At 51.9% G+C, this 13,433-nt stretch overlaps 1 protein-coding gene across 2 annotated transcripts in view; it reads left to right on the top strand.

Moving 5' to 3' along the window:
• The window catches only part of NPAS2 (neuronal PAS domain protein 2), a 181,588-nt gene that overhangs the window by 149,802 nt on the left and 18,353 nt on the right, over window positions 1–13,433 (top strand). For both annotated transcript variants that reach the window (XM_060027269.1, XM_060027268.1), the window contains exons 10-15: window positions 646–752; window positions 3,574–3,721; window positions 6,379–6,463; window positions 9,544–9,685; window positions 10,220–10,320; window positions 13,003–13,092. In XM_060027269.1, coding sequence (XP_059883252.1) covers window positions 646–752; window positions 3,574–3,721; window positions 6,379–6,463; window positions 9,544–9,685; window positions 10,220–10,320; window positions 13,003–13,092 — 673 coding nt within the window. The remainder of the gene's footprint in view (window positions 1–645; window positions 753–3,573; window positions 3,722–6,378; window positions 6,464–9,543; window positions 9,686–10,219; window positions 10,321–13,002; window positions 13,093–13,433) is intronic.

The following is a 13,433-nucleotide window of genomic DNA, read 5'->3' as shown; positions in this document are numbered from 1 at the left end:
GGGGAGGAAAGTCAGGCCTGGTCTCTGCAAGAAGGGCTCTCTGGCAGTGGGGAAAGTGCTTCCCAGCCGGGGGCAGGAGGTTTCCCTCCACTGCATTTGCCCCCTCTGAGGATATGTCCTGGGTTTGGGTCAGAGCATCTCAGGAGAGCCAGGCATCGCAGCCTGGGACATCTTCGGGATACCCTCACCCGCCACCCGACTCGGGACCCTCTTCAGCTCCCATCAGGCAGGACCAGATGGGAAGGAAACTCTCATCTTATTTCTTTCACCACCCTTCTTCCCTTTAACCCAATCTTCTTACTTTCTTTCGTGACATTTTTCACAGTTTAAGAACAAGAAATCTCCCCTTCCCACCCTTTGATTTTCTATTACACTTTGAGGTTGGGCTGAGCCAAGCTATAGCTGTTTTTAATTATTCAGTAGTGACCACATTTATGATTATCGGGGCCAGGTCAGGCCAAGGGAACTGAGTATCTAAATGCCAAAAAAATTTTGAGCACTTTGGAAAACACAGCCTCTCTGGCTTTGACCATTGCAAAATTATTTTCCTGCTCTTATTCTCGGGAAATGAGGCCCCCAGTTGATCCTTACGCAAGCCCTGCGGTACTTCCTCTCTGATGAATGACCCCCCACTGTGCTCGGCAGAGCTCCTCCCATCATAGGATACCTGCCTTTTGAAGTTCTGGGAACCTCGGGCTATGACTACTACCACGTGGACGATCTGGAACTCCTGGCCAGGTGCCACCAGCACCGTGAGTACCTCACACCAGCCCCGGCCAAAGCCCCCCCCCAACCCCCGCTCTCTCCCCGGAGCCCTGACAGCAGGACTCTTAGGCTTTGGAAGTCAACTTAGTACTTGGTTTCTTCTGAGGTGGAGGGCTTGGTCTTCTCTGAGATGATCTAGGAGTAGGTGGAGGTCCCTATCCGGATCCCCCCGTGTTTTGCGTTCACCCGGAATTGACTTTGGTCTGTCTGCTTCCACCTCCAGCCCCTTCCCAGCACCCCTGACATATGCAGGCTCTTTGATCTTAAGAAACTAAGGTGATGCTGGCCCGTGTTTTTTTTCTAAGTTACGCAGTAACGTTTCAAAGACAAAATACCGAATTCACTTAACTCTTCTTTAGTCAGCAGACATGTGTGGGTCACAAGCAACAGGTCAGATACTGAGCAAGGCCCACAACAGAAAGATGACCAGAATCCCCTTGCTGCCCTGCAGGAGGAAGGTTTGATGGAAAAGCAGTGACTTGACGGGATGTTGGTGTCTGGAAGGGGCTGTGCACAGGGTATCGAGGGGCTCAGGGGAGGGTCCCTCACCCCGCTGGGGGACGGGGTCAGGGAAGGCGCTGTGCCACAGACCAGGGGAACACACTGGCGGAGGGATGGGGGGCGAGGCTCATGGTGTGACGGAGGGGAAACCACAAGCACATCTGGGTTCTCACTTAGCAAGAGGGGTCGAGAATTCACCATTTAAAGCCGTATTTTTGGCGCCAGGTTCTACCTTTGAGTAGGAGCATTTGTAGTAATACTGACCTACGGTTCCTGCTACACGGCTTGACCACCAGCACTGCATTTCGCAGGATGCCCGTCTGTCCGACCCATCGTAATCTCGTTGACTCGAGCACAGGCGTGAATTCCATCAGGAACCGCTCCTAGGTGTTAATAAGCCTCACCTTTAACACGTTAACCCCTTGCTTCTCAAAGGTGGTCCTCGAGCAGAGCGCGGGTGTCAGAAGGAGTTTGTTAGACGTATAGATCCTCAGGTTCCCCGCCGCCTGGCCTATGGAATCAGAGCATCCGTTTTAACAGGATCCCCTAGCGCTCCGGGGGCCCGTGAAGTGTGAGAAGCACGGCTACTTCAAGCCGCTGGCCGCTTCTGACTCTTCCAAGGGAGAAAGGCCACCCTGGGTGTAGAACTACCTTTAGCGTCTGAAGGAGCGGGCAGGACACTCTCAGTTTGTTGGGCCTCTACCCTGACCCGCCCCGCCTTTTGAAGTTCCCTCCTTTTTTTTTAAGCTTTAGAACGTTTGATTAACAATTATGATGATCAGGCCTTTTAAAATGACCTCAAGATATTAGTCTCCTAGGAAACAGAACAAAGGTTTTTGATAAGGACAAACTGTCCATTGAAGAGGTTTTTCTAGACCCCCTGGAAGACAGTAAACAGTATGATTCCTGTAAAGTATCAGGAAAGTGTTTTCTGAGTACCCTGGGGTATATTTTAGGCAGTCGAAAAAGTCCCTCCTCCTTTTGTGTTGAGGAGAGGCTGACGGCATCTTGAGTTTATAATCCAGTTGGATCTTCCTGTGAGTAACTTAGTTGTCTACCTGAGTCTCCAGCTGTCCCCTTAGCAATGTGTTGGTACAATCTTCATTTAATCATGTCTCAGGCTCAAAGAATTTATTGCAAATATTATTTTATTGGTAGATTCAGTGCCTCCTTTTCACTTGTCTCCTAGTTGGTTTTCTCTTGATCGTTTGCATGAATAGGAGCTAAATTCCAGGCACTGAGGCAATAAAACCCATCGGCTCTGCGTAGCACGGGGAGATCAGCGCAGTGCTTTGCCACCACCTAGAGGGGTGCGATAGGGAGGGTGGGAGGGAGACGCAAGAGGGAGGAGATATGGGAACATATGTATAACTGATTCACTTTGTTATAAAGCAGGAACTAACACACCATTGTAAAGCAATTATACTCCAATAAAGATGTTAAAAAAAAAAAAAAATACCCAACTGCTGGGACTTCCCTGGTGGCGCAGTGGAGAAGACTCCACGCTCCCAATGCAGGGGACCCGGGTTCGATCCCTGGGCAGGGAACTAGATCCCACGTGCACGCCGCAACTAAGAGTTCCCATGCCGCAACTAAGGAGCCCGCCTGCCGCAACTAAGACCTGGTGCGACCAAATAAATAAATAAAAATAAAGCCCAACTGCTCCTCTTCCTGGGACCCGTGGCCCAGCTTTCTGCCCTGCCCAGGCTTAAACCAGCAGCATCCGTGTGTGCTGGGCGCCCCCAGGGAAGCCAGAAGAGACTTAACCGTAGGGGCTCCACGCAGCCCTGCACGGTGGAGCCGCGGTGGAAGGCACCTGTGGCCGATTCTCTATTTAGAACCGCGTAGAAGGAGGATGCACAGCAGACTGGCAGCCTCAGGATCTGTCCAGAGGCTGCTGGCTGGCATGTCTATTTTCAGTCTAGTTCTCCCAGCGTCTGAATTGTCTTTCCCACGCTGGGCTCCCGCAGCTCCAAAGACGGCTCCACCTGCAGCAGGAGGATGAGCCCCAGGAAAGCCAGGGCCTCTCTTTAATTAAATTCCAGTTGGAGAATCTGCCCTGATTTAAGGCTCTCTTAAGCCTTTGAGCATTTGGGAAAGCAGACGAATCATTCCTCCGTCGTTTCAGAATATTCGTTACCATTTACCGTGACCTCGATAATGACTTAAAATCCATCACAACTGGGGAAGTGACCAATGTGTGGCGCTGTCTTTTTGAAAGCTGGTGTTTTTAACAGTAACTTTGGGGCCAAAGGACCATTTTCGTCCTAACGTTGGTGATATGCAGACTCCACCTTCTGTTCACAGTGATGCAGTTCGGCAAAGGGAAGTCGTGTTGCTACCGGTTTCTGACGAAAGGGCAGCAGTGGATTTGGCTGCAGACTCACTACTACATCACCTACCACCAGTGGAACTCCAAGCCCGAGTTCATCGTGTGCACGCACTCAGTGGTCAGGTGCGGGCAGGGGGCTGGGAGGGTGGGCCAGGCCCGCGGCAGCTCCGTCAGAGCCCCATCATCCTCAGTGGACCCCGTTTCTGGGGAGTGAGCTCCGGGCTTGAATTCTTCAGCGGGGCCTGGGCCGTGCTCTGCAGTGAACAGGATAGTCCGCAGAGTTCAGATCCCTTCCGGCTCCACACCCAGCCCTGTGCTCCCAGGGCTGAGGCTTCCTCCCAGCATCCCGTCAGGCCCCTCTGAAAGCCTCATTGAGCTCTTCCAGGCGGCCAGGATGTTCCTTAGTAAGTTACTGCTTCAGTGACCTACTTACATATTTTCCCCTCATCTCCATCCGGCCCCCAGCCTTCCCTTGTTGCTGTTTGGAGAAGAAGATTAAAATTTTGCCTCTAAATAACTCAGAGACATAGTCCCCTTTTTGAACACTTTAAAAAACCCCTGCTGGCAACCGAGGCAGGGTTGGTACCAGAGCCAGGCTGCCAGTGGGAGAGGGTTCCTGGCGGTCCTGTGGCCTCGGGGGCACCCCCAGCCCAGCGTGGGTGGGCGGGGCTTCCAAGGGAGGCAGCACACCGGGATTCCCTGGACGTGGCCGTGCGGGTCACAGTCCCTCCCAAAGGTAAAGGAGAGGTGCTATTTGGGGGTTTCCCAACTATACAAATCTTAAGAACATAAATTGGTTTTAAACTGGTCTAGAGGAGAGCATTGGAGGAGAGCAAAGAAAGAAGGACTGCATTTTGTATATGTACCTAACAGATAGATGATAGATAACAGATGATAGGTGGAGACATACATACCTACTGCGTTATGTACATAAGAGGTGGATGATCGATAGCAGGTAATGGGTAGGTAGGTGGGTGGAGAGATGGATGGATGGATAATAGATAAATAGATGATGGATGGATGGATGGCTAGATACATAGATAATAGATGGATAGATAACAGATGATGGATGGATGGATAATAGATGGATAGATAGGTAGATAATAGATACATGGATAGATAATAGATGATGGGTGGGTGGATAGATAATAGATGGATGGATGATGGATGGATGGATAATAGATGATGGATGGATAGATGGATAGATAATGGATAGACAGGTAGATAGATAATAGATACGTGAATGGATGGATAATAGATACGTGAATAGATGGATAATAGATACGTGAATAGATGGATAATAGATACGTGAATAGATGGATAATAGATGATGGATGGATGGATAGATGGATGGATGGATAGATGATGGATGGATAATAGATGATGGATGGATAATAGATGATGGATGGATGGATAGATGGATGGATGGATAGATGATGGATGGATAATAGATGATGGATGGATAATAGATGATGGATGGATGGATAGATGGATGGATGGATAATAGATGATGGATGGGTGGATAGATGGATGGATGGATAATAGATGATGGGTGGGTGGATAGATGGATGGATAGATGGATGGATGGATAGATGATGGATGGATAATAGATGATGGATGGATAATAGATGATGGATGGGTGGATAGATGGATGGATGGATGGATAGATGATGGATGGATGGATAATAGATGATGATGGATGATGGATGGATATAGGTAGGTAGATAGATAATGGATGGATAGACACCATACACACACACACACACACACACACACACACACACACACACACACGCACAAGTAAATCCCTCATCTTTAGTAAGTGGGGAAGGAGGAGAGATAAGAAACACAGGTATTTCTTGGCCAGGGGCCGTGATCATCACATTGCGCACCCACTCTCAGGGACCTGACCGTGGCCTCCCAGCCTACCCTGGGCACGTCAGCAGCCAGTGGTTTCTGATTCCACGGCCAGTCCCCCCTCTCCGCCTGGGCCTTTGCCAGAGGACCCCTGTGCCCCCAGGGGAGGTGGACATCATCAGCTCCTTCCTCCTCAGATCTGACCTGGACCCTGTTCTTCCTCTGCATCTTCTATCTCCCAGATCCCAGATTTTCAGAGAAAGTAGGGAGTGACCTATTGAGTAAACGAGGTCACAAGCATTCTATAGGCCCAAGACCCCTCGCCCAGCCTGCGTCTCCACACACGAGGCAGAAGCCACAGCTGAGTCACTCAGCCATCCCCACGTTGAACTGATTTACCCGCGCTATTCAAAAAGTGGGTCCATAGACTAATCGACAGTCTGGGTCTGGTTAGTTCTAGGTTTGGTCGAAAGAAAGCTTCCGGCAGTTTCATAGTCTGTTATTACTAAAAAAAAAAAACTTATGTGTCACTTCCTCCTATGCAAAGTCCAAACTGAGTAGGCCTTAAGAAAGTCTTCTAATTATTTGAAGGCTGAGGCTCATTCTGTAGAGGAAAGTAGGTTTCTAAAGGCAATTATGTTTGGGGGTTTCGGGCTGAGGGTAGAGATCAGTAAAGGAGAAGGAAATAAAAACATCCTGGAAAGGGAGATAATTCTGAATGTCCCAGTGGAAGTGATTGCAGTGGAATTAAGGCCCAGAAAGAAACTCCATCCTCAGACGAGTAACAGGGCTAACCTCCTTGCCGGTGGCTGTTCTGGGAGGGGTATTACACCGGGAACCTGGACCTGTCACACTAGCCCTCTTCGCTGGTGTCGTCCTGGAATATACCCCCTCCAGCTGTGGTCTCTTGATTTCCTGAGCAGTTACGCGGAGGTCCGGGTGGAAAGAAGGCAAGAGCTGGCCCTGGAGGACCCACTTCTGGAGACCGTCCACCCTTCGGCACTGAAGGTATTCTGATGCCCAGCAGAGGGTAAAGGCAAAGTGTGGCTAAGTAGAATCTTCCGTGAGTTGTGATCATACAAACGGTCATACTAAACATGGCGGGTCGTATTTATTGAGCTCTTGCTATGTTCCCAGTACTGTTCAATGTAATTTTGGGGTATTTGCCTATTTGCCCCTTGTGAGGTTCCTGTGAGGTGGGCACTGTTACTGTCCTTCTTCAGGTGAGACAGCAGCACACAGAGGATGTAGCTAACGTACCCCAAGCCACCGAGTCTGGGAACTCACAGAGCTGTGCGAGAAACAGCCTCTGGACTCAGAGCAGGTCTGGGCACTTGCCAGCCTTAGAGAATGGCCATGCAGGCACACCTCAGAGATGCTGTGGGTTCCAGACCACCGCAGTAAAGCGAAGGTCGCAATAAAGCGAGTCACACACATTTTTTTCTTGGTTTCCCAGTGCATATAAAAGATCTGTTCACACTCTACTGTAGCCTATTAAGTGTGCAATGGTATTAGGTTTTTTTAAATTGTACCTACCTTAATTTAAAAATACTTCATTGCTGAAAAAGTACTAAGTATCATCTGACAAGGCAGGGTTGCCACAAACCTTCCATTTGTACAAAATCGTGCTCCCTGCGAAGCGTGATAAAGTGGAACATGATAAACGAGGTCTGCCTGTAGCACGTCCACTTGGTGTGTGTCCCACGGGTGAAAAGTTGGGGGTTACTCCTTCATCCCATCGAGGCAGGGAATAGTCTGTGTGCCCTGCCCTCCCCTTAGCCTAAGGCTGATACTCTGCCTACAAAAGAGCGTCCCACAAGCACGCTGCCCCTCGCACACCCTCGTGGCTTCACTGGCAGGGTACTTCCCATTTCTGTGTCTGGGGCTCTGAGCTGACAGCCTTGTTGGAGCCAGCTTTGCATCAGGGAGCTCCGAGAGGTGCTGGAGAGGTATTTCTCTTCCCAAAGCCCAGACCTCCTTCCTCGCCCAGCCTGAACCCCCTGGACCCTCTGGCCAGGCTGCCCCCGTCTCTGCTCCTGGCGTGTCAGACACCTGGAAGGGAACTTGGAAGTAGACGAGAGCTCTTTCTCAAAGGTCATTCTTCAAGCAAACACAAATGTTGGGAGAAAAAGAGAGAAAGCAACAAAGGGAGTGTTGTATTTCATCAAAGCTAAGAAGCCATCAGTTGTAAGGTCTACCATTATTTTATCTCGACTGAGAAAGAGAAGATGCTGCCAATCTGTGCAGTCAGGATTTCTTATCATTAGTCGAAGGACACATCCCAATTTCAGATATGTCAAAACGTGAGAGGGAAAGGACCTCGTAGAACTGATGAGACAGGGTTCACATTCCAGGCTGCCCGTGACCTAGAATCCAGTCTCTGGCCGGAAACTGACGCAGCAGCAGTGGTCCAACAAAAGCATCTCTGATCCATTGAGAACTCAGTTGGGAAGAGGGAGAAATCCCCTTTCAAGACCAGACAGCAATCGCATCTTTGCTGAGCCTCCCCTGCTGGCGGGCTACGTGGTGACGTGTTGTACGGTGATTCATAACCAGCTCACTGATGAGACACCCCTGTCATCGTTCATGGATGTGTTACCCGGCTCTGTCCATTCATGCATCGTGTATCACGTCCAGGGGTGGAGTTAAGCTGTTAATAGGCAGGTGTTAGACACACCATACACCACAGCTGAAGATCGGGCCGAGTGTGTATCGTCCAGTCGGAAATGGATTATTGAGGTTTCCAATCCTTTGGGCATATTAGAGCCCAACGGAACTTCTCATCGACCTGCACTTACGTATAAGCACACAATCTCAGGCTGCCAGGTTAAGAAGCCCCTTTTAAAGGAAAAGCTCCAGGACCGTGCTTTTCAAACTCTCAGCGGTAAGGGACCATTTGGTTTTTTAATTTCAAACCTGTCACTGACGCAGGCTTTTTTAAAATGCAAATTCCCCTGCTTGGATGGGATGTGGCTACATCAAACGGCTACAAAAGCTTCTCAGCTCCTGCTCTCACTTCCTGTACTTACTTCTCTGCTGACCAGGAGCGTACAATTCGCCAACGGCCGCGGGACCCCACTCTGAGGGGTGTGATCTGGGAGACACTGACCAAGCAACAGGACCTCAAAATGAACATTTAGCACCGCAAACCCAGGCACGTCCTGCGCTTCTGTTTTGCACAAAGCCCCGTAGGTCTCGTAGCAATCATTTCAGCCGTACTCGGGCACACGCAGTGTCCACCCTCACTGGAGCCACGACTCAAAATATAGAACAGCCATGTAGCGTCACACACGGAGATTTAAGAACTGAGACCAGGAGACGTCAAGCAGCCCAGGAATCTCATCATCCTTCTGAGACCAGGTAGAAGCCTAGCCCAGGAGAATAAGCATTACGTTCCTTCTTTAGCTTGAACATCATTATAATCCCTGTTTTCTTAGGCTTATGACACCTACACCAATGCAGGACGGCGTTGCAAAGTCACAGCTGCTTTCTCACCCTTCTGTGCTCAAGGCAGAGGCATCCGGGGGGCCCAGCATCAGTTGGGATCCAGGGGTCAAGAATTGGAGACCATTGGCCCTTTGCCTGTTCTCCACTCGGGGACCCTGAGGTTGCAGAGGAAGTGCAGTGGGGAGATAGTGTCCAGAAGCGTCCAAAGGCGTTCGTTTCATAGGAGTATTAATAATCCAGTACCGCCACCAACCTTATGTCTAGACCCGGCCCCTCCGCCTGCTTCTGGGAAAGCCAAGATTCTGAGCATGAGGTGACAGTTTTAAGGAAAAAACAAAATGCCGAATCCCTTATGAAAATCTAAACTATCAAACTACAAGGCGAGAAAGTATAATAAACACTGCTTACAGGCTACCAGCCTCTCGAAGATGCTAGATTACATCTTTGTATAAATAGTCCACCCGAATGTGTTTGGAATTATCTCCAAACCGTTATAGTATTTCTCTCCATACCCTTCAAAGTTTCCTAAATATTTAGAGAACAACTGAAGTCACCTAATTCATTGCCGTGATCTCGATGCTGAAATGTGGAACTCTGTGTGCGTGCGTGCGTGCGTGCCTGTATGTGTGTGTGTGTTTCAGCACAAGGGCTCCAGCCTGGAAGCTCAGCAGCACTTTAATGCGCTCGACGTGGGCACCTCGGGCCTTAACACCAGCCACTCACCATCGGCGTCCTCAAGAAGTTCCCACAAATCCTCGCGCACGGCTGTGTCCGAACCCACCTGTGAGTGTGACACCGCGGAGGGAAGGGGTGGGCGCCTGTTGGGCTGGGGTGGTGGTGGGTATACAGAGAGTCCCACGAGGGACCCCCGAACTTGAGGAGAAGCAGGGCAGTCCGTGGTCTGAAGCAGAAGTTGCCATTCGGTTGCCGTGCCTTCCCTTCTATCCCGCTGGTCTCTTCCCCCCCCCCACCCCCCGCCCCGCCCCGGCTCCACACTCCGGTTCCTCCACTGGCACACGCAGCCGACATAAAGCAGGCGACGTGCAGACCCGGTGAGGGGTGTGATCAGGCAGCTGGCTGGACCATGTGGTGGACATAGAGCTCGTGGATGCTCTGCTGTCATCCACCTGCTCCCAGGTGATGCTGGAGGCGGGCAGAGCCTCCGTGGTTCTCAAAACCACCTCCACTTCCGCTGGGCTTCCTTTATCAGATTCCAACCAGGCCCGTGTTGCATGCACACCGTGGTCCCTGTTCCCCTTTTTTGATAAGAAAGCTGTTAAGCGTGTGCAAGTCTGAAAGGTGATGTGTTTCTTGCAGCTACTCCAGGCAAGCTGAGGGCAGAGGCCGGCACCACGGCTTTGCCAAGATCGGCTCAAGAGCTCCCCGTGCTAGGGCTCAGCCAGGCAGCCACGATGCCGGTACGTGAGTGACCCCAAACTTCTCACCCAGCCTGTGCTACGGCATTGCAGGGGCCTGCAGGGCCACAGGACCGCGTGCTGCATCTTCGCAGAGAACCAGCTGTACTTAGAGATTGCTGGTGGCAAGCGGGGGTGGGAAGTTAAGATGTTTAATTGGGAGCAAATTTGAAACATTTTTATTCCAAAATTAACATGGATGTATATCCATAGAATTCAAAATCCAAAAGAGTTTTAAAGATAAAGTTCAAAACTTCAAATTTGGGGTTACACCCCCAGAGCCTCTGGGGGTACGTGATTAGGACCCTCCTATTTTAGATCCCATTTCACTCCAGTGCAAATGTCTGAGAAGCTTGATGTCAACAAGAAGGTCCCCCTGCATATATCAGGCAGTGTCCCTCATATATGCCAGGCCTTTCCAGAACATCAGGGAACGTATGGCCTCCTAGAAAGCACGCTGGCTGGATGCAAGGTCACTGATGTACCTACCACACTCCCGTTCTCCATCACCATGGAACAAACCACACCAAACTCAGTGGCATAAAGCAACAGTCATGGGGCTTCCCTGGTGGCACAGTGGTTAAGAATCCACTTGCCAGTGCAGGGGACACGGGTTCGAGCCCTGGTCTGGGAAGATCCCACATGCCGCGGAGCAACTAAGCCCGTGCGCCACAACTACTGAGCGTGCGTTCTAGAGCCCGTGAGCCACAACTACCGAGCCTGCGTGCCGCAACTACTGAAGCCTGTGTGCCTAGAGCCCGTGCTCCGCAACAAGAGAAGCCACCGCAATGAGAAGCCCGCGCACTGCAAAGAAGACTAGTCCCTGCTCGCTGCAACTAGAGAAAGCCCGCGCGCAGCAACAAAGACCCAACGCAGCTAAAAATAAATAAGTTAAAAAACACGAAAAAAAAGAAAGCAACAGTCATTTTCCACGTTCATGGATTCTGGGTCAGGAATTCAGAAAAGGCACAGTGGGAGTGACTTCTCTTTGCCGCCTGGTGTCGGAAGCCTCCCCGATCAGGGCCGGGAGGTCCACACCCCTGATGTGTCTGCATCCCCGACTGATGGCTGGGCCCAGCTCAGAGCATGCTCTATTGACTTGGTGGACCTCTCCATGCCATCCTCCCGGCATGCTCCTGGGTTCCAAGAGGAAATATCTGGAGAGGGACTTCCATGAGAGCCAGGCAGAACTGCGTGGCTTTCTGTGACCTTGCCTTAGAAGTCCCACAAGGGCTTCCCTGGTGGCGCAGTGGTTGAGAGTCCGCCTGCCGATGCAGGGGACACGAGTTTGTGCCCCGGTCCGGGAGGATCCCCCATGCCGCGGAGCGGCTGGGCCCGTGAGCCATGGCCGCTGAGCCTGCGCGTCTGGAGCCTGTGCCCCACAACGGGAGAGGCCACAACAGTGAGAGGCCCGTGTACTACAGAAGTCCCACAATGTCACCTCTGCCATCCCTCTCGGGCAAAGCAGTCCCAAGCTCACCCACAGAGAGGGACACAGACCTCGCTCTCAATGGGAAAGGTGTCCCCAGATTTTAGGGGCCACATCCACGTAGTGGCTAAGTGCCTCCCACTCATCCCTCGCTGACCTTTTTCAAGATGGGAGTGAAGTGTCCCCTTCCTTCTTGCTGTCCCCATGGAAATTATGCCCACCCTGCTGAAAAGCTTGGGCAACGTGTTTCATTTTCAAGCAGAACATGACAAAGACCGCCTTCTTTGTCCCCAGCCACCTTTTGATGAGCTTGTGAGCTATGATGGCCGCTCTTCTGATGTTGGCTGTCCATGCAACCCTCTCTGCCTCTGTTGGTGACAGTTCTGTCCCAGCTCTGCAAGGGAACAAAGCTGGGAGAGCCAGAGCCAGTCCCTGGGCTTCTCACTCAGAACAGGTCTCCTGCTGCCTCTGCTTCTGATCTTGTTCTGGGGACAGCTTTCCGGCTTTTTGTAGTCCCCAGGGCCTGGGGCAGCTTTGGGATAACCTCAGAAGCAGCTTTTTTCTTTTCTTTTTAAAGCTCTCAAGAGCCTCGTGAGGCTGACGGTTGCATTTCTTGTTTCCACACGTTGTCCCACCCCACCCCTGCTCCTCTGCCCACCTGAGCGATCAGGGCACAGAGGCTGGGACGCCGCTGACCTTGCAGGACTCTCTCCACCAGATTGCAGGCAGAGTCTGGCGAAACTGCAGCCGCATTCGCTGCCTGGGCGGGTCAGCGGGTAGAGACGTGCAGGGGCCTGTCCATCTGCATTAGTGTTGAGCAGGAGGGCCAAGGTGTTGTCTTTCTGCTGGACAACACCGCTAAGAAAGTATTGATCTGGGAAAAGAGCGACCAAATCCGCCAAGAACGGAGCCTAGAACAGGAGGCGAGGCAGGGTGGGGTGGAGATGCCCAGCTCCGGCCGGTGGCAGCGGCTCTGCAGAGCACACCGTGATGGAAGGCATCGGGCCCGAGTGCCCCCAGTACCCCCCACCCTTCACCAACCGCGTGTCACCGCTGACTCTGTGCCCTGCAAGGGCAGCAACCTGTGACCCCACCTTTCCCGGGGAACATATGCCTTCCAGAAGTAAGCCGTCCACTCTAGGGCAGAAGGGCCTCCCTGAGGCCAGAGAACCCAGCTGGCTGAGGGACGGCACCCGGCCCTTTCTGTAGCGGCCCAGAAGCTGCATTTGACAGCAAGGCCCCTCTCCTTTCCCCAGGCTCCCCTGCCCGCCCCGGCGTCCTGTGACGTCACACAGCAGCTCCTGCCTCAGGCCATCTTGCAAAGCCCACCTGCCCCCGTGACACAGGTGAGTCTGGGACTCAGGGCAGGGGAAACTCGGGGCAGCACTTCCCCGAGACGGGATGCTGGGGTCCTCTGGAGGGTGTGGGTGCGGGTGCACTGGTGCTGACCTACAGGCTCCACACCAAGGCCCCCCGGACGGGACTGTTTCTCCCCACGTGCAGGTGGGGCGTGTGGAGCTGTGGACGCTGCCCCTCCCCCGGCCTCATCTCCATCCGTCCTCCCACTGATCTTCTCTGGCGTCTGTTTCTCAATCCTTTTAGCGATCTTTCTTCATCTCTCGGCCACTTTTCCGTGTTCCTCTCATTTTTCACGACTCCTAATCGGCCACGGTATTTTAGAAAAGGT

The sequence above is a fragment of the Delphinus delphis genome, chromosome 12, assembly GCF_949987515.2.
Source record: "Delphinus delphis chromosome 12, mDelDel1.2, whole genome shotgun sequence".
Taxonomy (NCBI): domain Eukaryota; kingdom Metazoa; phylum Chordata; class Mammalia; order Artiodactyla; family Delphinidae; genus Delphinus; species Delphinus delphis.
The sequence above is the reverse complement of the archived record's forward strand: the minus strand, read 5'-3'. Positions and strand labels throughout refer to the sequence as shown.